The sequence below is a fragment of the Phasianus colchicus genome, chromosome 4 (genome assembly GCF_987193195.1).
Source record: "Phasianus colchicus chromosome 4, bPhaCol1.hap1.1, whole genome shotgun sequence".
NCBI classification, from domain to species: Eukaryota; Metazoa; Chordata; class Aves; order Galliformes; family Phasianidae; genus Phasianus; species Phasianus colchicus.
In genome coordinates this window covers 2,412,924-2,433,713 of record NC_143439.1, presented here as the reverse complement: position 1 = coordinate 2,433,713, position 20,790 = coordinate 2,412,924, and the positions used below count along the sequence as shown (strand labels likewise).

Sequence of the window (20,790 nt, the reverse complement as noted above, 5' to 3'; positions counted from 1 at the left end):
TCATAGGAGAGGTGCTCCAGCCCTCTGACCATCTCCTGTTTATATGCTCCCTGAATACCTCCTATGCTATTTTGCCTGAGCTAAGACTGCCAGATGTAGCCCTGATGCTCATGCCTTCTGACAAAAACCATAAAGATAATAATAAGATAATCCCTTCTACACAGAGCACGCAAAGCTGGAAAACTGTTCTAAATGAATGCAACGTCTTTCTAAAAGTGCCACATACATCATCGTTAAGACGGAAGAAACTCAAATAATTCAAGCGGACGCATCACAAATAAACCAGATATTTTGTCTCAAAATATTTTGCTGCCACCTTCTGGAGTTTAATAAAACGAGCACCTCAGACGCTCGTCACGTGGAGAGAACTTCGCCTTGCAGCAGCAGCACTCGCTGTTACGCTGCCGCAGAGAAAGAACGGGTCGACTTTTTTATTGCTTTTACGTCCTACACGTGTCCTATTTCAGCTTCCTCAGGCAGGGCGTGCCTCCAACCCTCGCCCGCCCCGCGGAGCCCGCCGTGCCCGCCCGCCCCGCCTCCTTTATCTCCTCACACAGCGCAGCGGAAGGGGCGGGCGGCAGCCGCCATGTCGTGGGACGGCGCCTCGGCTGAGGTGAGCCGGCGGCGGGGTGCGGAGGGGTTTAGCGCTGACTCGGCGGTGAATCTTCTACGTGAGAGTTATTTGCAAAACTTTCAGAACTGCTACGAGAAGCAGTTGATACTGTATTAAAAGGGGGGCAAATGTCGCGGCATGGGAAGGAAAAGAAATCAGAGCTAAGGGCGTGCGAGCCAAGCAGTGACTTCGCATCAGGTGAAAAGAAAGCACGGCGGTGTTGTTGCTGTAGTCCTGCTGCTCAGCGGCTGGCTGAGGGAAGGAACGGGAGCATCACTGGAGGAGGTGGACGTGCCCCGAGAGCCCTCCTCTGATCGCGTCTCTTGTGCCGTCTCCTACCTGGGGTTTTTCTGTTCTGCCATCTTCCCTTCGTGTCTTCTCTAGTAGGGAGTTAAGCAAGGTTACAGAAAAGTTTCACTGTAACAGTGCTGTTTGAGATAAATTTATGGTTGTGGAAATAATTCTAACTCTCTGAGATGAGTTCTTGCATGTAGTTTCAACATATGCACGGAGATAGCAGTAAATGGAAAAACAAAGTTTCTAGATCGTCTGTTTATGTGTGATTATGTTAGAAACTTCCCTTAAACTTCCTCAAAGAATGCAAGTAAGTTTATATAGCTGTTTATATTTGCCCCCTCCCCATGTTGAGATAGAATGTACTATTATTTAAATAGCTTATTTGACTGAAAATGGTTGAATCTAACTTCACAAAATAATTCAAACTAACATGTATTTAGTTAGATGCAAGTTAAACCATACTGCTCATTTTCATCTGAGAATGTCAACGTTCCTTCGCTAGGTGGCTGTTACAAAACATCAGCTCAACCAAGAAGTGTATTGGGAAAAGTTGGTCACATGAAGGACATTGAGCTTAGTAGGTCAGACAGAAAAATAACTCCTAGAAATGTGTTGTCTTCATTTTAGATGCTGTTGTCCATAGCTACTCTGAATGCCAGAGCCTCACCCAAGAGAACAGTGCTTGCCAGAAGCTCTTAGTCCTAAAGAAAGAGTGTAAATGGAGAATGTACGTGTTTATGTTATTTTATTTTTACAATTTACGGTGGAAGCTGTTGATAGCAACTTTTATTTAGCTATCAAAATTTTCTGTAAGAAAAATAGGAGTGAGGAAAAATCTTTGCCAGTAGTATTCTTATGGTGAGGGCTGATAAGATAACATCATTCTTTTTCTTTCTGACAACAGGATTTTGTGATATTTTGCAGCCTTTAAGAAATCTATCAATTGGTTTGATTTCTCTGAATATAAGGCAGTACCAGTACTTAGAGAGTTCTGAAGAAATATTCTATCAGTGTATTTTGAACTCAAGATAAATAGTTCTCAGTTGTTATGAATTGCCCTCTCATCTATTTGCCACTTTCTGATCTAAGGGTCCATGTCTAGAAAGTACTTCACCATCATCTTCCTCTACTCCACCCAATGAGAGATCTGGAGACTCCAATTCATTACTGTGTGGAGAAGCACCACCTGAAAAAGGTAGGACTTAAGTATGGAAAACCAGATGAGTGTCATTGCTTATTGCCTTGGTAGCATCTAAGATTCCAATACAAGTCTTAAATTTGGCAGTTTTCTTAATTACCTTTCTACTCTCTTGCCCTTGTGTGTCTCCTTGTGTTCTGCTTCTCTGAAGGGCCTGGCCTTATTCTTGCAGTTATATCTAAGTCCAGTGTTGTCCCAGGCATTTAGAAACTGTTTTTGAAATGTGGTAGAACTGTGTCTTAGAAACTGGTAGTTGACTAGATGTCGGAAGAGTTCTTATGTGATTGAAATGGCTCTTATTTTTTGATTGCTGCACTAGAAATGTATTTGAGTGGAGAGAAAATTGGGAAATTTGGCTGTTCTTGTACTCTCTTACATTCTATAACATTTGCTAAAGCTTTTATCTTGCTAGTCCAATCATATGTTTCGGTGTAAATGAGTATTGTTGTCATTAGTCCATATTGTTCTTATGAGGACGTATACAGAAAATAAATTGTCCAATATCAAATTTAGTAATAAGTTTCATAGACAACTGTTTTTAGTTTCTCAGTATTGTTCTTTCTGTGCTACAGAATTCTTATTCACTTAGACAACATATGAATGTGTCCGCTTCATCTGTTTACTTCCACTAGATGAGAAGAAAGATACCAACATCAGTGACATGAAACTGTCAGTGGAGGATAATAGTAGCAAACCCGCTGCTGTGATAGAAGCAATGACCACCACAGTACACGAGAAAACAAAGTTAGAGAGGTCAACAGAGGACAGTTCATATAAGGAGGGAATTGTGCAAGATCCAATAGAAACTGCTACAATACAAGAATTATCAGTGGACGGTCAGTCTGAACGTGGGGAGGTGAACACTTCAAAGGATTCTGGGCAGGTATTTTTTGCATGCATTTTTACCATTGTTCAGAAGAATGTCCTAGAAATGCAGTGAAAGGTTCTGTAAATGAATTTACTGTTGGTTCCTTTACTGTTTAAAACTCAGCTTATAAAACTTTGGGACCCAAGATTCACATAAATTATTTTTAAGGAAGACGTAGGGAATACCTTTCTGAAGGGACAGGGAACACTTTTTGCACTGTTGGTTTAAAGGTGATAAAGTTAGTGAAATATGTGTTTTCAAGTCTGAGTTTAATAACCTTATTGAAGTAAAAACGTCAAATCTCTATTCTGAGTTGAAATGAGCAGCGTATGTTGGCAGAGAATGGAATCCATTGCATGACTTGATTAACAAATAAGATACAAAGCACTTTAGGCCTTACTGTAAGAAAGAAAATATGTGGATGTATGTAACTGCTAAAGCTAAATATTAAAAACAATTACTGTTGTTGTAGCAGGGAAACCCACTGCTCAGCCAGGTTGTTTTTATTGCTTCTTGTCTCTGAACTATAGACTTCTACATACTAACTACTGTTCCAAACATTCCAAAAGGTGTTTGTTTTAGTTTCTTTTTTTGTTTTTTAAACTTTTGTAGGCTGTACTGTACCTGTGCTGTATTTGAGTGGCTTTCTTGTGCATATATTTGGCATATTAACATACTTAACATGTTAGCTTTCAAAATCTGTGTCATCATAATCTAGTTCTGTTACCCGAGAGACTACAATTTTCCCTTTCCTTTTTGTTTCTTAGAAACAAAGTGGAACAATGAAAGTAGTTCAACAGAGCTCAAAATCCTCATCTTGCAAGTAAGAGGATTATGCTACATATCACAGTTTACAGGGCATAGGGTATATGTAAGTACTGTGACAATATCACTTTGAACTCAAAATCTATCAACAATTTCTAAATTGCTAACAACCTCTCTCTATCTGTAGAGAGAAGATGAGGCATGTTATTGTAATTCCTGCTAAAATTAGACTCCAAGTCTTTTGCCAGTGTGTATAATGAGTTTGTGCTAATGTCTTAACCAGTGAGTCCAGCCCATGGTATCTTGACAGATTTTAAGCATTTTTTAATTTAATAGGTGTAAATATAAGAAGCTTGTAAATGCTGTTGATCTGAATATGTTGAGTAACAGATTGTTTTGTCAATAATAATAAGTTGTCCAAAGAAAACAGGCTTCCTTCTTTTCCTGTCCCCACACAAGTGCAGCTACAGCCACAGTAACTTCTGGTGGAAAAAAAGGAACATTACTTGCTATCAGTTACAATAAATACAAGGATCTTTAATAATGTCTGTGTCTTTGTAGGTTTCTGCCTTCTGCACACTTAAAGGAAAAAGTGAAAGCTGTTCCATCAGCTACAACTGTTCCACCTCACTATTTGGGAACGTTAAAGGTATTAGAGGATAAACACTTGCAGAAGAACAGTACAGAATTTGACAGAGCAGATAGTTTGCGAGCAGCTGTTTTCCAGGTAGATCTTAAAAAAAACAAAAACAAACAAAAAACCCCTGTGCATATGAAGGTCTAGTTGGAGGATCCAGCTTGCTTTTGTTAAGTCAGTCTTTCTAATGATGTTACTTGCATATGCTTACATATAGTAATCTTCTTCTTCTGTTGGTCACGTTTTCTCATCAAATTATGAACTAATGAACTGAATGAGAGGTATGCAGTGTTTTATAATTTATTGTTATGTCAGATTATTCTCAGATACATAAGATGATTTCCTTTATTTTTACTTTTTCTTGAGCAAAAGTAAGTAGTTTAAGATTCCTTTAAAAGTAAAAACACATTTGGCATTCTCTCTGGAACGATAATCTATGTATTCTGTGTAGAATTTCATTTTATGTTTTTAAAAGGTTTTAAAGGTCCATAAGGTTTTTCCATAGTTGTAGCTATTATTGTAGATTCTTAGACATTTTTGAACATGAAAAAAAAATGTGCCAAAGGTGCTTAGATCACTGTGATTTGAACCACAGCTTATTTTTTCCACATGGGATAATTACTACAGCAGCAAGTGGAAGAATTGGGAGTCATTTTGGTGGTTGTTATACTGGTACTGCTCTAATAATATTCATTAGTTGCATATGGAACTTATTTAGTTACAGCTTAAAAACACTTCAAAATATATGTCTTCCAATGATTCTTACAGAACTGGATGGAAAAGAAAAGAGCCTTACTACTGGAATTAAAGAGAGCTGAAAAGAAAAAAGCTGAAGAGCTGAGGAATGATACTGAAAAGGTTTGTTTACACTCTTGATTTAAGTGAAGTGGACAAACTATCATTTTTTTAAAGTATGTTGACCTGTGCTTTCTGCAAATTACATCACTCTCCTATTATATGGTTACTGGTTTTCTCTAGAATAGAGTGAGTTGAAACAAAGTGGCTTGTTGTGATTGTTCTAAAGAGTACAAGGCTAGTGATTTCCTGTAGAAACATACAAACATGCGTGCTTTACGCCAGTTATATTAGAAGTAGTCTTGGATTAATTTTCAAGTTTGTCCACAAAGACCTCAGTATGCTCATCCATTCAAGTGTTAAGTTCTAACACATCTTCTGTTGGAAAATTAGTTTGCTCACTATCTCAAGGGATACTTTTCTACCTTTTGAATACGTAGTTCGTGGATCTGTTTTTTCAGTATTAAACAGGCTTTCCTTTTGAGCATTGAATATGTATTTCATGTTCTTCCACACACTTTGCAGGAGTAGTTTATATAATTTTATATAGATTTGAGTAAATTTAGTTAAAAATGAACGTAGGAGTGTATAGTTCATACTTCATTTGGAGTATTTTCTACAAATCTATTTCCATTTCTTTGTTTATTATATTAATCTGTGTATGAGAATTAATTCAAAGCAAATGTTTTCAATTATAGCTGTATTTTATATTCAAATGTACTTAAATTGAAAATGGTATTTTTTGATCTAGAAAGAAGCTGTTAAAAGAGAGGAAGCAAATGCATCTTTTAAATCCTGGAAAGCAATGAAAGCAAGAGAAGCAAAGAAGTTGAATGAAAAAAAGAAGCTTGAGAAACTTAAGGAAAAGGAAGCAGCAGAACAGAATGCAGAGAGAGCAGAAGCAGCACAGAAGGTAATGTGAAGTATGTAGATAAATGTATATCAGATGTGATTTAGGGAATTTTTGAGGATAACTTGGTTAATCCAGCAAGAGATGGAATCCACTTCATTTCCAAAATCTGAACGTGGTTAGTCATTGAATAGAGTACTGTGAGATTGTGTTCTGCTGAAAACGTGCAGCTACTTCAGAAGGCCCTGCAGCCCTGAGGTGGTGGTTTCCATATTATGAGGATTTAGAGGCAGTGGTCCTCCTAGACATTTGAGATGGGTGCTGGAGTAGAAACAACTTCATTTTGGGGTTGGAACTAGACGATCTTTAAGATCCATTTCCTAAGCACTTCTATCTTTTTTCTTTCTTGCTGTATGACATTAATATGCAAACAGGCAATCTTAGTCATATAAGATTCTGTCAGCTGCATGTAAAATGAACTCTGTATATATACATAGGCAAAGAGTTAAGACTTACTGGGGAAAATAATTTACTCATTTTAGATAGAGTTAGATCCCATTCTGAGCAATGCAGCAAATAACAAAATTTGAAAGTAAAGAAATATAAAAAATAATTCTGAATAAGGGAAGAGAATATTGACACAGAGATAAGGGATAAGATTGCTAATTAATCTGTTATTTCCTTTAGGCATTTGAAAAATGGAAAGAGAAAAAAATAGAATATTTGAGAGAGAAAGGCAGACAGGAAGAACAGTCTGAAAGAATCAGGAAGAAAAAAGAAGAGGAATTAGCTGCAGAAAAGAAGAGAGACAGCATATCAGCAGTTGAAAAATGGTACCTCCTTTTGGGTTTTGGAGTATCACCGTCCAAAATTTTGCTTAACAGGTTGTCTGTAGTGTTTGATATGCTGTCGACTGAGGAACAGTGGTATGGTTGGGAACAAGCTTTTCACTCAGAGCTAATAAGCACAGCTGTGAGAACGGCCTGTGGCTTCTTTCATTTTAGTAACTTAGACTCTTTCTTCCCCAAAAGACAGCTGTCTCAGCCCTGGCAGAGATACAGCAACTGATAAGTAGGATTCACTTAGTATTAAGTCTTACATGACTAGTATTGTGCTTCATTACTAAGCAATGGGAAGGGAGGTAGATCTTTCTTCAAGCTTTTGTAGTACAGCATATGAATGTAGGTGTATTCAAAAGCAAATAAGATGTATCTGCTGGAGAAATTCTTTGTTAGTTTTAGAAGCCAAGAGTCTTCAGAGACTTACATGGGCAACTTACTATTACCTGCACAACTTTTAAATCTATTTTTATATGACAACATAAAGTAGTATAGATAAGATGATATCATAATAGGTAGAAGAGTAAGTTCATGTTTGCGGGCTGCTCAAGAAGTAATACCTTCTATTTTAGCCTGTTGGCCACCAAAGTCAGAAGTTGATGTTGGTGGTATGGCAGTAGAGTTTAAATGTGCCCACCAGTATATCGTTACATGTTGTTGCTGTGTGACAGATGGCAGCAGAGGGGCAGTCTGACAAAATGGCATCTGACGGGAAAGTGTGTATGAAGCAAATGTTTATCACTGAATTCCTTCATGAGGAAAAAATGGCACATAATGACCAAACAGTGAATGTGGGCACAGCGAGTGGCAGGTGGTGTGTTTCAGCCATGGTAACAGCATTGGAAAAGACAAGCCACATTCGGGACAACCGTGCACAGAGCAAATAGCATCTCGGGCAGCTCATCTGCACCAGTTAGCTAATGGTGGTGACCGTGTTACTAAATAGCATTCTGTAGCTGAAAATTTGCTGTATCAAATAGTGATTGTGCTTTTATGTATCTGTTACAATTGGAAAGATTAATGCAGTAGAAGGTTGATACAGGAGTGTAATAGCAAAGGGGCTACTACAGATGGACTGGTGTTACAAAAGAAAAATAAAGGTGCTCACCCATCTCCTAAGATCTAGGCTCACAGGAAAGACTCCACAAGGGAGGGATATCCAACCAGAGATCCTTCCCTAGTGGCAGTCAGCCTTTAAATGAGGTCTAAGAGGGGTGCAGCCAGGCCCTGCCCTTTTGATCACACAGCTCAATTGCCTTCACCTGTGCTCCCAGGGCAGACTGGGTCCTTTCCCCAGGTGATCAATCAGTAGTTCAGGCCATGACTCAACAGTAACTGCTGATTCCATGGAAATAAGTAGGAGGCATTACTTTCAGAGCAAGCTACATATACCTTGGTGATATCATACATGAAGATGGGCATCAAAGATTTTACATATGTTTGTTGTTAATCTGTTATTAAATGCATAAAATAGCTCTTTGAAATCAATTTAGTTAATCAGTCACAGATACTGCATTTAGATGGTTGAAAAATGACTTCCTGTTCATCCTTTTCACAGGAATGATAAAAAGAAAGAATATATGAAACAAAAGAAGGCAGAAAAAATTATAGAGAGAAGAAAAAAAGAAATACAACAGGCAGAGAAGGATGAAAAAGATAAAATGGCCAGAGAAGAATATGAAAGATGGCTGGTAATATATATATGTTTTACACTGTATAAAAATCAAAGCAATGAATGTAGTAATGAGTGTGAATACTTTGCATGTTAGAATTCCTGGGCTTTTTTGTGGTGTTACAAGGAGAGACCAGATGATGGCAGTATTACATAGCCCACATCCCCAAAACTTTTTGAGCAAAATAATGAAGTATGGTGTGCTGGAACTTCAGCATATATGAAAAATATATTTTCTCTACTTACTTGGGACTTGGAGTTTCACATTCCACAGTATTTTCTTCTATTCTTTGTCAGGAACAGCCATCTCTGAAGGGCTAGTTCACTACACCACAAAACCAGCAAAACCTGGCAGCAGTACCAGTTGCAACAGTGTATACATTTACATTTGAGAAAGCATTTAAAGTGGAGAATTCTGTGCCACAAGATGGGTAAAAGTCTTTTTACTGAAGTTTGAGATTTTCATTGACTAGAAAGCATGGAACTCTAATGCTGCCATTTATATTTTCCCTACAACAGGGAACTTTAGTCCCAGTTGTTAAGCTTTAAATTAATCTACAATTCTTATCCCAGATTAAGGAAATACAGTTTTCCTTATGCAAACTAGGAGAGTTTGCTGATACTCTTAGCATAAATTGTTTTCTTGATAGTTGTATTACTTGCTGGTTCAAAAAATACCTGCTTTTTCCATGCTTGCTCTATGACACAGACTTTCAGTGTGTTGACTTCTAAGGGTTTTTTTTTTTTTGAAAGCATTTCTTGTGTTGTCTTTCTTCCTTGTGATTTGTGGCATACAGTGCATATGTAAGGGCACTGTTCCCATTTATAAGAATGGGATCTTGCAGCTCAGCTGGTGTAAGTCCTTGCAGCAGCTCACTTACACCATTAATAGCCTAAAAAGGAGTCCTTTTCCAGAATCTCAAGTAGGTTTTCTGTGTTTTTTCTTTTTTTAACTGGGCTTATTTAACAACTGAGACAGACAGTAGCTGTGTAGGTGTGGGATACCTTTTGAAGGGTAATCATCCTTTAGCTAACTTACAAATTCTCTGCTACATAAATAAGCAGCAGCTGCCTACATGCTTTCCTGTTTATTTCAGATCTTTTTAGTCTAAGTCTTAAGTCTTTTAAGATTGTACTTGTCCTCATTCCCTGTTGGTATACCTCTTGATTCCTGTAATCATCGGTTAGAAATGTTTTCTCTGGTCCATTTGTATTATGCTTTCCAGCTCGTTTTTGTCCAGTGATTAGTGTCCAACGTTAGATTCTTTCTTAGTTAACCAGTATTTCTGGTTCTAAAGGAAGGAAGGATTTTGTTTTCAGTAGAAGCTAACGCTTTGTCAAGGTATGCTCTGAATACATAAACTATCCTCCATCAGTATTGCTGTAGGAATGCATGAATGCAGCCTCTCGTTGTGTGTTTGACTTCTTTGCTGTCTGTAAGAATCTAGAAAACAAAGCAAGTATCCCAGATATGTTATGTTCTCTGTTACACCTGGTAAATGCTGACCTAGCTGTGTTGAAGGGCTGCTCAGTGCATTCTTTCAGATTAACAATTCTCAAAAATTAATACAGTAAGGTTATGACCCTTACAAGAAGTAGGAAAATTAACCTTCACTTTTGGTTTGGAATTTTCATATGCAAATCAGTGTTGTAACATATGTTCATTAAAGAGTGCTTTATAAACATGAAATATGCACACTTCTCTTTAAGATCCCCAAGCAATTGCCAGTACTACTACAATAAGGCTTATTTTTTTAATGAGTTTCTAATTGCCTGTCTGAATGTGTCTTTCAATGTCAAATATAGACCCAGATTCTCTAATTGGTAGATTATAGAATATATATAGATTCTATATACTCTATGGATTCTATATACTCTTTATATATTCTATATATTATAATAGGTTCTTGTAAAAATACATTTGCAAGATCCATGAAAATACTCCCAAGAGGAACGTGAATCGTACAGCACTGTAATACAGAATACTCTTCTAAAGTTTATCTGAACTGCTTGCTCATATGTTGTCTTTGTTTGTTTATTTTTGGTTTTATTAAATGTCATGGCTGGCATTGCAGATTTCTTTTCCATTAGGGATGCTAATCGGTTCCCTCTAAGAATTCCTGAAAAAAATATCTTGAAATAATTTGAAAAAACAAGGCAACACTATTTACGTACATCCAAGGAAGATCTCTCTGAAAGGAGGAAGGAGGCAAAAGTTCAGGATTTTTTTCTCTTTCAGAAAAGAGTCAAAATCTTACAGTGCTCATTGAGCCCAGTGTGTTTTAGTTGTCCCTTATAGTCCAGGAAGATACAGTTCTACAGAGATAATATTATTTAATAGACTAATTGTAATTAAGTTCTGTATTGCTACTTCATGCAAACCTGCCTTGCTTATAATCAGTTTCACTAGTAATAACATGAAATAATTATGTGTTGGTTTAGCCAGACCAGGTATTCTTAATTGAATTGGATCTTAAGATTTACATAAACAAAAACCTGGAGGTCACATGTTAAAAGCACTAGCAACAGAGCTGATATTTCAGAGTATTTTATACGCTTATTTTTTGTACATAACACAAGTATAGTTAGTATTAGTAAGTTTTAATGAAAGATTCCTCTCTTGCTCCCTCTTTCACAATAACATGTCTACGCCCATTTATCTGTCTATTCCCTCGTCTCACTATTTGTCTTCTCAGTATGACTAACAGGAAAAAAAAAAGTCTTGTGCAGTCTGCTCTAGCTTTTGGACTAGATGACCTCTAAAGATGTTTTCCAACCTTCAAGAATCTGTGATCTTAGGAGTTTCCAGGAGTAATGATATAATGGGATGGAAGGCAGAATGACAAAAGTATGGCTACAGCAAATGAGAGTAAGCCCAAATGCAGCAGCTGCAAAAATGAAAACAAAGAGCTGCTTACCTTTGGAAAGCCTCAGGTAGGCAGGGATCTCCAGCAAGAGATGCCCTCACCTCCCCTGCCAACCCTCAAATGAGATCTGGGAAGGGGGAGATCCTGTTTCCACCCCTTCCAGTCACTCAGATGCACTGCATGCATCTGAGCTTCCCTGGGTTGGCCCTCCCTTTCCACCAGGTGCTCAATCACTGTTTCAGGCTATGACTTAGCATTTCTGCTACACTCCACCCCTTCACAGCATGAACCAATGATTGAGCAGGTTGAAGGTAAGCCCTTTCCATTATGGCGATCCAATATACTGCAGTGCTTTGTACAATTTGCCTGTCACGGTGTAGATTGACAAAAATATAAGATGATTGATGATTGATTCTTGGTTGAGGTTCATGTCCTTTGAGGGCTAGTACTCAGTGGTTCTCCTGGTGGCACATCGTTGCTTGGACCACAGAAGGTTTGGCTCACATTCCATCAGTGCCATATAGTTCACCACCAGGTGTCACACTGATCTTATAGTGAGACTGGAGCATCTTGATGTCATGTTGGTCTTCCTGGTGATCCTGTGGACACAAAGAGACTCACGGGGAGTAGCATAGATGTTTCAGAGATACCAGAAGGCTAGGTCTGCCCTCCACGGCAAGATACAGTCCCCCTTTCTGTCCTGGGTCAACACTTTGGCTTGGCATGTCCCAGCCATCTGTACCCTTTGTCTTGATATCTGAGGATGCATACCTATATGGGGTACCAAAGGAGAAGTCCAGATTTGCCAGAGGGGCATGATTCAAGTTCCTTTAGTGATGAAAACTGGAGTGTTGACCATGATATCTATGGGCCAGCCTGCAGTATACTCAGATGGTGAATTCTCAACCCATCAAATTCAGGCCAGTGTGTCAGCTTTGTCATTTCCCTGTGACTGAAAGGGTTGGTGACCAGAAGTGTGGTAGACACGTACAGTCTTGTGTTTAATCACGTGCCATATGTCTAACCACACATCTCTGCGGATTGGTCAGGCGTGGATAGTCCATTCCTGGGTGGCCCACTGTGCAATGCAAAGAGTGAGCCCCTGATACACAGCCCAACTATCTGTGCAGATATTCAGAATACCATCACCAGGTTCCTTGGTTATAACCATCCAGTTATGGTTATGGGCTCGCAGTTCTGCCTGTTGGCTACTCTGACCATCCCCCTCTTCATTCTAGATTGTTTCAGTGGAGGGATGCAAGCTACTGCTCTCCACTTGCTTGGGTTGCCCTTGCTGGACTCATCCATGTATCAGGCATCTTTAGGAATATTTCCCATCCTGAATGGGACTCTTCTCTGATGGAGTGACCAGTATTTCTTTTGGTGCATCACTGTGATACATCACTGGGCCTAGGATCTTCTTTCAGTGGTGATGAAGACAGACTACTCCTCTGGCTAAGATAGGTGTCCCATCATGCCACTGTTTGTTCTTTGGCCACCTCCGTCTTAGGAAGGTGGGTCAGATCTTTCACCCACCCCTAAACTGGCAGGGTGGTCTTAACTGTGATCTCAGCTGTTTGGGTTATTGGCTTTGCAGCCTGTAATGTGGAATAAGTAGCCAGTAATTGCTTTTCAATCATACTGTATCTTTCTTCTGCTCCATGCCAAACCTGAGACCAGAACCCAAGTGAGGTTCAAACGCAATTCTGACGCTGACATAGTCCCCAGCTGAACCCATCCTGAGTTACATGGATGTCTAGTTTGGCTGGGATCAAATATATCCGGTGCCTGGGCCTGTTTAACAGCTAGTTTTGCTTGCTGGAATGCTTCTTCTGTTCTCCCCCAGTCCTATTTTTGTCCTTTCTTCATGAGTCAATACAAAGGTCTCAGCAGCCGCACTGGATGGGAATATAAAGGAACGCTAGTATTTTAATATACCCCAAAATTCATGCAACTGCCTTGGCATAGTGGGGACTTGAAATGTCAGAACCTTGTCTGTTATTTCAATAGGTAGTACTTTGGTCTTTCCTGACCAAACAATACCCAGGTGTAGGTTTATAGCCTACCCTTCCTCTTGCAAAGGAGTAGTCAATGAGTCTGCCACCTTTTCGAATGCTTCCAGTGAGTCAGATATCAACAGGAGATCAGCAATATAGTGGTACGGTTTTATGTTGTTACGATTATTCCACTCTGCTAGGTCATGTGCCACTAAGTTATGACAGTAGGTTGGTGAATGCACGTACCCTTGCAGCAGGAAGTTGGGATTATAAGACCTGCATGTAGCCCGTATAATTCTCCCATATGGCCAATGTGAAAATCAGATGGAACATGGAGAATGACAGTAGATTCTAGAGTATTAAATAAGGTCACGCCACCTGTTCGTGTGGCCATACTTAATATTGCCTCCTTAATGGACACATTGAGATAAAAACCAATCACTCTGTCATTGACTTGGCAAATGCATTCTTCAGTATTCCAATTGCTGAAGAATCACAAGACCAGTTTGCGTTTACTTGGGGAGGCGGGCAGTGGACCTTTCAGGTCCAGCCATAGGGGTATGTGCATTTGCCAACATATTGCCATAATCTAGTGGTATGTGACCTGGCTAATTGGGAAAAACCTACTAATGGTAGCTTATATCATTATACTGATGATTCTTGTTGACATCTGACTCACTGTAGGCAGTAGGACAGGTGGCAGATTCATTGACTGGAAGAGGATGGGATATAAATTCTCAGAAGGTGCAAGGTCTGACCTGTCTGTGAAATTCCTGGGGATGGTTTGGTCAGAAAAGACTGAAATACTACCCAGTGCTGTAATAGATAAGGTTCAGGCATTCCCAGTCCCTACAGCACCAAAGCAGCTGCAGGAGCTCTTAGGTATGTTATAATATTGGTATTCCTTTATACCTCACTTAGCACATCTACTGAGACCATTATACAGATTCAGGAAAAAGGTGCAACTGTGGGGCTGGGGGAGAATGGAACATGAGGCTTTCCAGCAGACCAAACTGGCAGTTAAACAAGTCCAGGCATTTGGTGTATTTGGTCCCACCCTTCCAGCCGAACTAGAAGTCCATGTAACTCAGGATGGGTTTGGCTGGAGCCTGTTGCAATGCCTGAGTTCTGTTTGGACCCTCATTGGGTTCTGGTCTCAGGTCTGGCATGGAGCAGAAGGAAGATATAGTATGATTGATTGAAAGCACTAGAGACGGCAGACTCCGTGCCCTGAAAATGCTACAGACAACATGGGCTTCCCTGCTTAGGATCCAAATTACGGGCACCGATAGTTGGGTAAGACCCCAAATTGGCAATGAAAATAACCTTCTGCTTCCTGTCCCTGAGAATCTAGAACCAGGTACCCATAGAATGGCACCAATAGAATGGCCTTGGAAGGTGCAAGTAGACCAAAATGGTGTGGCCCACTTGTGCCTTGGAGGAGATTATTGGAGGTTGGGGAATCAGTCATTTGCCTGGTAATAGGTACATGGCCTGCAGTTGTTGTGGTCAACACCCTGGTCTTCATTACTAAGGGGATCCTCATCTTGTCCCTATGGCAGATCAGGACCCCCTTTAGTGCCTGATATAGTTATGCAGCCACAGATATCTGGCCAAAGGGTGAGGTATGGGTGGCTGGGACATGCCCCAGTGTAAGCTGAAGTGTTGACCCAGGGCAGGAATACAGCCTGTATTTTGCCCTGGAGGGCAGACCTTCCCCTCTGAAACATCTGTGCTACTCTCCATGAGTCTTTGAGTCTCAAGGATCACCAGAAGGATGAAATGCCATGGAAGCGTTCCAGCGTCGCTGTGACATCAAGCACAACACCCGGTGATGGCCTGTGTGGGACTGATGGAACATAGGATGGACCTGCACCAAACAGCTGCATGCCTCCAGAAACACCATCAAGCACTGGCCCGTGAGAGAACATGAACCCCAACCACAAACCCATCATCAACTGTCTTACATTGTGTCAACCTGCATTGCAATGGGCAGCTGTATAAGTGTTAGGGTGTGTTGGATCCCTGTATTAGGGAAGGCTCGCTCTCCAGCTGGCTCAATCATTTAATGTTCATACTGTGAAGGGGTGGAGTGTATGGGAACTACTGAGTCACAGCCTGAACCACTGATTGAGCACCTGGGAAAGGACTGGGTCAGCCCTGGGAGCACAGGTGAAGGCAGTTCAGCTGTGTGACTGGAAGCCTGGCTCCACCTTTCTTAGTTTTCATTTAAGGGCTGACTGGCACTGGGGAAGGATCTTTTTCTGGAGATCTTTTCTTAGTTAAACTTTTTCTTGTAAACCTAGAATCTTCTGATATGGTTGAATAGTCTCCTTTTATAGGACCTCTCTGTTGTGCCAGTTCTTTTCACGCCTTTGTTGTGCCTTTCCTATTGTGTAGATCTGTCCAACTGCCACAATTTGAGACAGACGTAGTACCTAATCTGCCAGGCCTTCTCTTGTGTTTTTTGTTTAGAAGGCATAGAAAGCCATCTCATCCCTGAGACTGTCACTTCACCTGCAAATAACATCACATGTTACAATGCCTCTGTGTTTCACTGTGCAGTGTGCGTGGGTGCTGAATCCTTAGAGGGATTTGTGAAACTCCAAATGGCCAATCCCTATTGTGTTTTACTTCACATGAAAGATGCAGCAACAATTCTGACTTTTCAATTGCTAGAGTTCTTTTATTTGACATAATGTTTTGTTCTCAGGGAAACACGTTGAGGAGAGAGCAACTTCAGAAGAAGCAGAAGAACCTCCATGCTGTGCACAGGAATGAAGTGCCTTTTCCATGGGTCCCACCTGGCAAAGTCACCTATACAAAGAATTACTGAGCAGCCTATTGCCCTCTGTACGAAAAGATGATCTGCTTATGCTCTGAAGGCTAGTCTATTATTTCAGTAACAGCTGTTTTTCACTGAATCCATGATAGATGTTGTATCCTTTCTTTTTAATTTATTTGATCTCTGGAGTTGAAATGGGTTAATTGTCCTTTTCCATGACATTAACAAATGCACTATTTTTTGTAGTTCTGCATTTAACTTAGTTTTGTTAAATGTTATGTTACTCCATTCCTTCTTGGTGAAAGTATATAATCAAGATATGTGAGACTGGACTCTGTTTTTTTGTTGTTTTTTTTTTTTACTCAGAAAGTGGCAGCTTACTTAGCAGAACAATTGTGCTTAGATTACTAGACTCTATTACTATTCAGCAGTAGTAATGACAATTGTTACTCAAAATGAGTTGTCACTTGCGACTAGATGCGTTCAGAATCAGGAAAAAATGAAAACACTTCCATGTCCATTCAGGCATTTTAGTCTCAATAAATTTATAAACAATTAAATGATGATAAACACAGCATTCAAGAAAAGGGAAAGTACAGGCCAGGGAGCTTACCTGTGCATGCAAGATGCAAGGGTGTTCACGCCTGATGGCGTCCTTGAATTGCTTCTCTTCTTCATCTGCAAAAGCTGTTTTGAGAGTAGTTGAGAGATGGTTCACACATGGTAGGTGAGAATAGTGTTTGTGATCAGGAATGGTTCTGCTATGAGGAAGATGAGGCTGGGGAATTAAGTCTGGAAGACCTGCTGTGTGAAATAGGGAGGATGGGGAGGAGATGTTGGGTGTCTTGCAAAAGAACAGAGGCATGAAGCTAAAGCATGAGGATGGTGTGAGAATGTTGTTTTCATGCATGAAGAAACAAACTACAGAGAGCACGATTAATTTTTAGATTATTGTAGAATCATAGAATGGTCTGGGTTGAAAAGGACCATAATGACCATGTTGTTTCAACACCCCCTACTATGTGCAGGGTCGCCAACCACCAGACCAGGCTGGACAGAGCCACATCCAGCCTGGCCCTGAATGCCTCCAGGGATGGGGTATCCACAGCCTCCTTGGGCAACCTGTGAACAGTGCCCCACCACTCTCTGGGTGAAAAACTTCCTCCTAATATCCAACCTAAACCTCCCTTGTCTCAGTTTAAGCCCATTCCCCTTTATCCTATCGCTATCCACCCTCATAAACAGCCATTCTCCCTCCTGTTTATATGCTCCTTTGAAGTACTGGAAGGCCATAGTGAGGTCTCCCTGGATCCTTGTCTTCTCCAAGCTAAACAAGCCCAGTTCCCTCAATCTTTCCTCATAGGAGAGGTGCTCCAGCCCTCTGATCATCTTAGTGAGTGGCTCATGTCCAGTTTCTCATCCACCAGGACCCCCAGGTCCTTCTCTGCAGGGCTGCTCTCAAGGAGATCTTCCCCCAGTCTGTATAAATACCTGGGATTGCCCCGGCCCAACTGCAGCACCCTGCATGTGGCCTTGTTGAAGCTCATTAGGTTTTCAGAAGCCACTTCTCCATCCTGTCCAGGTCCCTCTGGATGGCTTCCCTTCCCTCCAGTGTATCGACTGCACCGCTCAGCTGAGGGTGCACTTGATGCCATCATCTGTGTCACTGATGAAGATGCTGAAGAGCACTGGTCCCAAGACCGGCCTCCACCATGACACAGAACCATTGATCACAACCCTTTGGCTGCATCCAGCCAACCAATTCCCAATCCATCCAACAGTCCATCCTTCAAATCCATATTTCTCCAATTTAGAAAGAAGGATGTGCTCAGGGACCATTGTCAGAGGCTTTGCAGAAGTCCAGGTAGATGACATCCATCGCCCTTCCCCCACACTGAATCGCTCCATCGCAGAAGGCCACCAGATTGATCAGGCAAGATCTGCCCTTGGTGAAGCCATACTGGCTGTCTTGAATCACCTTTTTATCTCCTATATGTGCCTTAACATAGCTTCTAGGAGGATCTGCTCCATGATCTTCCCAGGCACAGAAGTGAGACTCACTGGCCTGTAGTTCCCCGGGTCTTCCTTTCTCCCTTTCTTAAAAATTGGAGTAATGCTTCCCTTTTTCCAGTCAACAGGATCTTTACCAGACAGCCATGATTTTTCAAATATGATGGAGAGGGGCTCAGTAACCACACCAGCCACCTCTTTCAGAATCTTGGGATGGATATCATCCGGCCCCATGGATTTATATACACATTCAGTTTTGTGAGGAGTGCTCAGACTTGTTCCACTGTTACAGTGGGATGGAATCTGCTCCTCTCACCCACATTTAGAGCTTCTGGGTCCTGTTACACTGTGAAATATAAAAAATAACTTTTAAATTAAAGCTGCATTGTGTAGAAACTGCTTTTCGTGGTGCCAAAAGCAAGTAGCTGTGGTATAGAAGAAAAGAACTAACTGGAACTGATTCAATGTGGCTTAAGACTGTAGCTGTTGATTACATTTCAGGTATTTGCATATATTCCAAGAATTTCCCTTGTCCTGCTGGAAATGCTATTTTAGTAGCATGTTTTGCAATTCATGCAAAATCTTACATAGAAACTTCAGTGCAGAACGGTGGTCTTATGAGGCAGTCTTAGGCACTGAAATGACTTATGTGGAACTGAATTAAGACTTCAGTGGTTGTTTTTTCACAATCAAATAAATCCCTCCCAAACACATTTTAATCATTGCTAATGAGCCAGTTGCTGTAATAAGTTGTTAAAATTCTTTCTTTTTTTCTTTTTTTTTGTTTGTTTTTTGTTTTTTATTGCTGCTTGCCTCACTATTTTGGAAACAATGGGAAGACTAGGGATCTTCAGAGCTCTTCAAATCACTTCTTTACTGCTATCAAAATGCAAGCAAGTTATCTAGTATATATAATATGCAAGGTATTTTCTTACAAGAAGTTTAATAATCACTCCAGATCTGCTCCTTAAGTGAGTATTAACATAACAGTCAGGAAAGAAGAAGAAAAAAAGCAAACACCCAAGTTCTTATCTGTAAGATGTATTTTCTTAAATGAGAATCTTACTCCTGTTAAGACCAACAGTCTCCTTGGGAAGTGATAGGACCATTTGAGAAGGTGGCTTTCCCTTTTTCAGTCAAATCTTGTGCTGTTTATAAGTTACTGAGATACTCACTAATTCTGTATTTCATGTAATACTGCAGCATCTCCTGACAGAAATGCACAAAACTGTCAAACAGAAGAATCTCTTTAGTTCCAGAGGTTTCTTGCTTGTTTGTTATGTTTTAGTGAGAGGCACTGAGGATTTAAATGCAGTTATTTTGGCCATAACAGTTTCTATTGCCGTAATGCTGTACAGGTGACAATTATCATTGGGATGTATGTAAAAATGAAATTAGAAAAATATTTCATTTCCTTATTGTTCAATGTGGTTCTGTTCATCGTTCCTTGAATTCATATTTCAAGCTTTGTCAAAGTTTGACAGAAGCAGTAAGATGTTAGAACAGTAGGTGGACTCATGTATGTAGCCCTGCTCTGTATTGGAACATTTCAGCAGGTCTCTGCTGGGCCTGTCTCTTGTTTCCAGGTCTACTTCTTCCTCAAAGAAATATTGTATTTGACTCAGCTTTTATGCTTTTATTTGTTCCTCACCTTCTGTTAGCAGGCTGCTCACCCTGGCTGGAACAGTTTTTGTTCTACTAAGGAATTAATAGCGGAAATAGGAGGCCATATGACACCATCCTTTGGTTATATGCTGTCTGCAGCCCATCCAGATTTTTATTGGCTGTAGCACAGGTAGAAATGATATTCAGTTCCTGTATTCACTTGTCTGATAGCACAGACAAGTGAATATAGGACTTTCATGAACCCTGGCCCTGGCTCTGCCTGGACTACCTGTCACCCTGCAGCACATCAGGTGTTTTTTCCAGCAGCAGTGATATGACAGTGACAACAGTGATTGCCAGAGAGAGAGCAGAAGTTTACTGCCTGCAGAAACTTTGAAGAAATTGAGAGCAGATTCAGTGGACAACTCAAGAAGCAAGGTAAAATTACATATACCAGCAGGAGAGTAACAGAACTACAGCACAGGCAAAATCCATGTGAAATGCCAGCTCAGAATTAGCCCACATTAATTTTATGGGGAAAAAGATAAAGGATGAATTCATGCCTTTAGTCTACAGCAGTGATGTGCATCATTGCCTGCTAGGCTTCTACTAGAAGCCTGAAGTTCAGGTTTAGTGTGTCAGAAAAACTATACAGCTGTATAATTTAATGGGAAGATGAAAATGTATAGCAGACAGCAGAGTTGGTTGTACAGCTGCCCTCAGGAGAGACTGAGGCAAACTGTGAAGCCTGTGTGAAACTTGGGTTGCACAATCACCTAGATCTTTATTTTGCAGTGTCTATACTTACTGCCAGAGCAAGTAAGATAGGTCTCTGTGCTCACAGGCTTGCAGTTGAGAGATGCAAATGAAAAAATGTTAGAGGTAGTGACAGATCTGGAATAGGGTTTCTCATATGCCTGTTGCTAAGCGGAATACTGTGCTTTACTGTTTTTAAGCCTTTTGCTGATTGGATGGAAAAATTTTGTCAGAAG

General features: G+C 40.4%; 1 protein-coding gene across 5 annotated transcripts; it reads left to right on the top strand.

The window, feature by feature from the left end:
* The first annotated feature begins 514 nt into the window (after nucleotides 1-514).
* MAP9 (microtubule associated protein 9) lies at nucleotides 515-16,282 on the top strand. 5 transcript variants are annotated; one of them, XM_090138425.1, is made up of 11 exons: nucleotides 568-811; nucleotides 1,538-1,637; nucleotides 2,000-2,105; nucleotides 2,741-2,991; nucleotides 3,744-3,799; nucleotides 4,303-4,468; nucleotides 5,147-5,236; nucleotides 5,925-6,086; nucleotides 6,711-6,856; nucleotides 8,421-8,553; nucleotides 16,112-16,282. In XM_090138425.1, exons 2-11 carry the CDS (start codon nucleotides 1,629-1,631, stop codon nucleotides 16,232-16,234), a joined length of 1,242 nt encoding a protein of 413 aa, XP_089994551.1. In that variant the 5' UTR covers nucleotides 568-811; nucleotides 1,538-1,628; the 3' UTR covers nucleotides 16,235-16,282. The 5 variants fall into 5 exon arrangements, with proteins under 5 accessions (XP_089994553.1, XP_031470121.2, XP_089994551.1 ...); XM_090138426.1 differs by having other exon boundaries at nucleotides 576-613; XM_090138427.1 differs by lacking the exon at nucleotides 1,538-1,637 and having other exon boundaries at nucleotides 515-613; nucleotides 4,303-4,390.
* The last annotated feature ends 4,508 nt before the right edge of the window (nucleotides 16,283-20,790 follow it).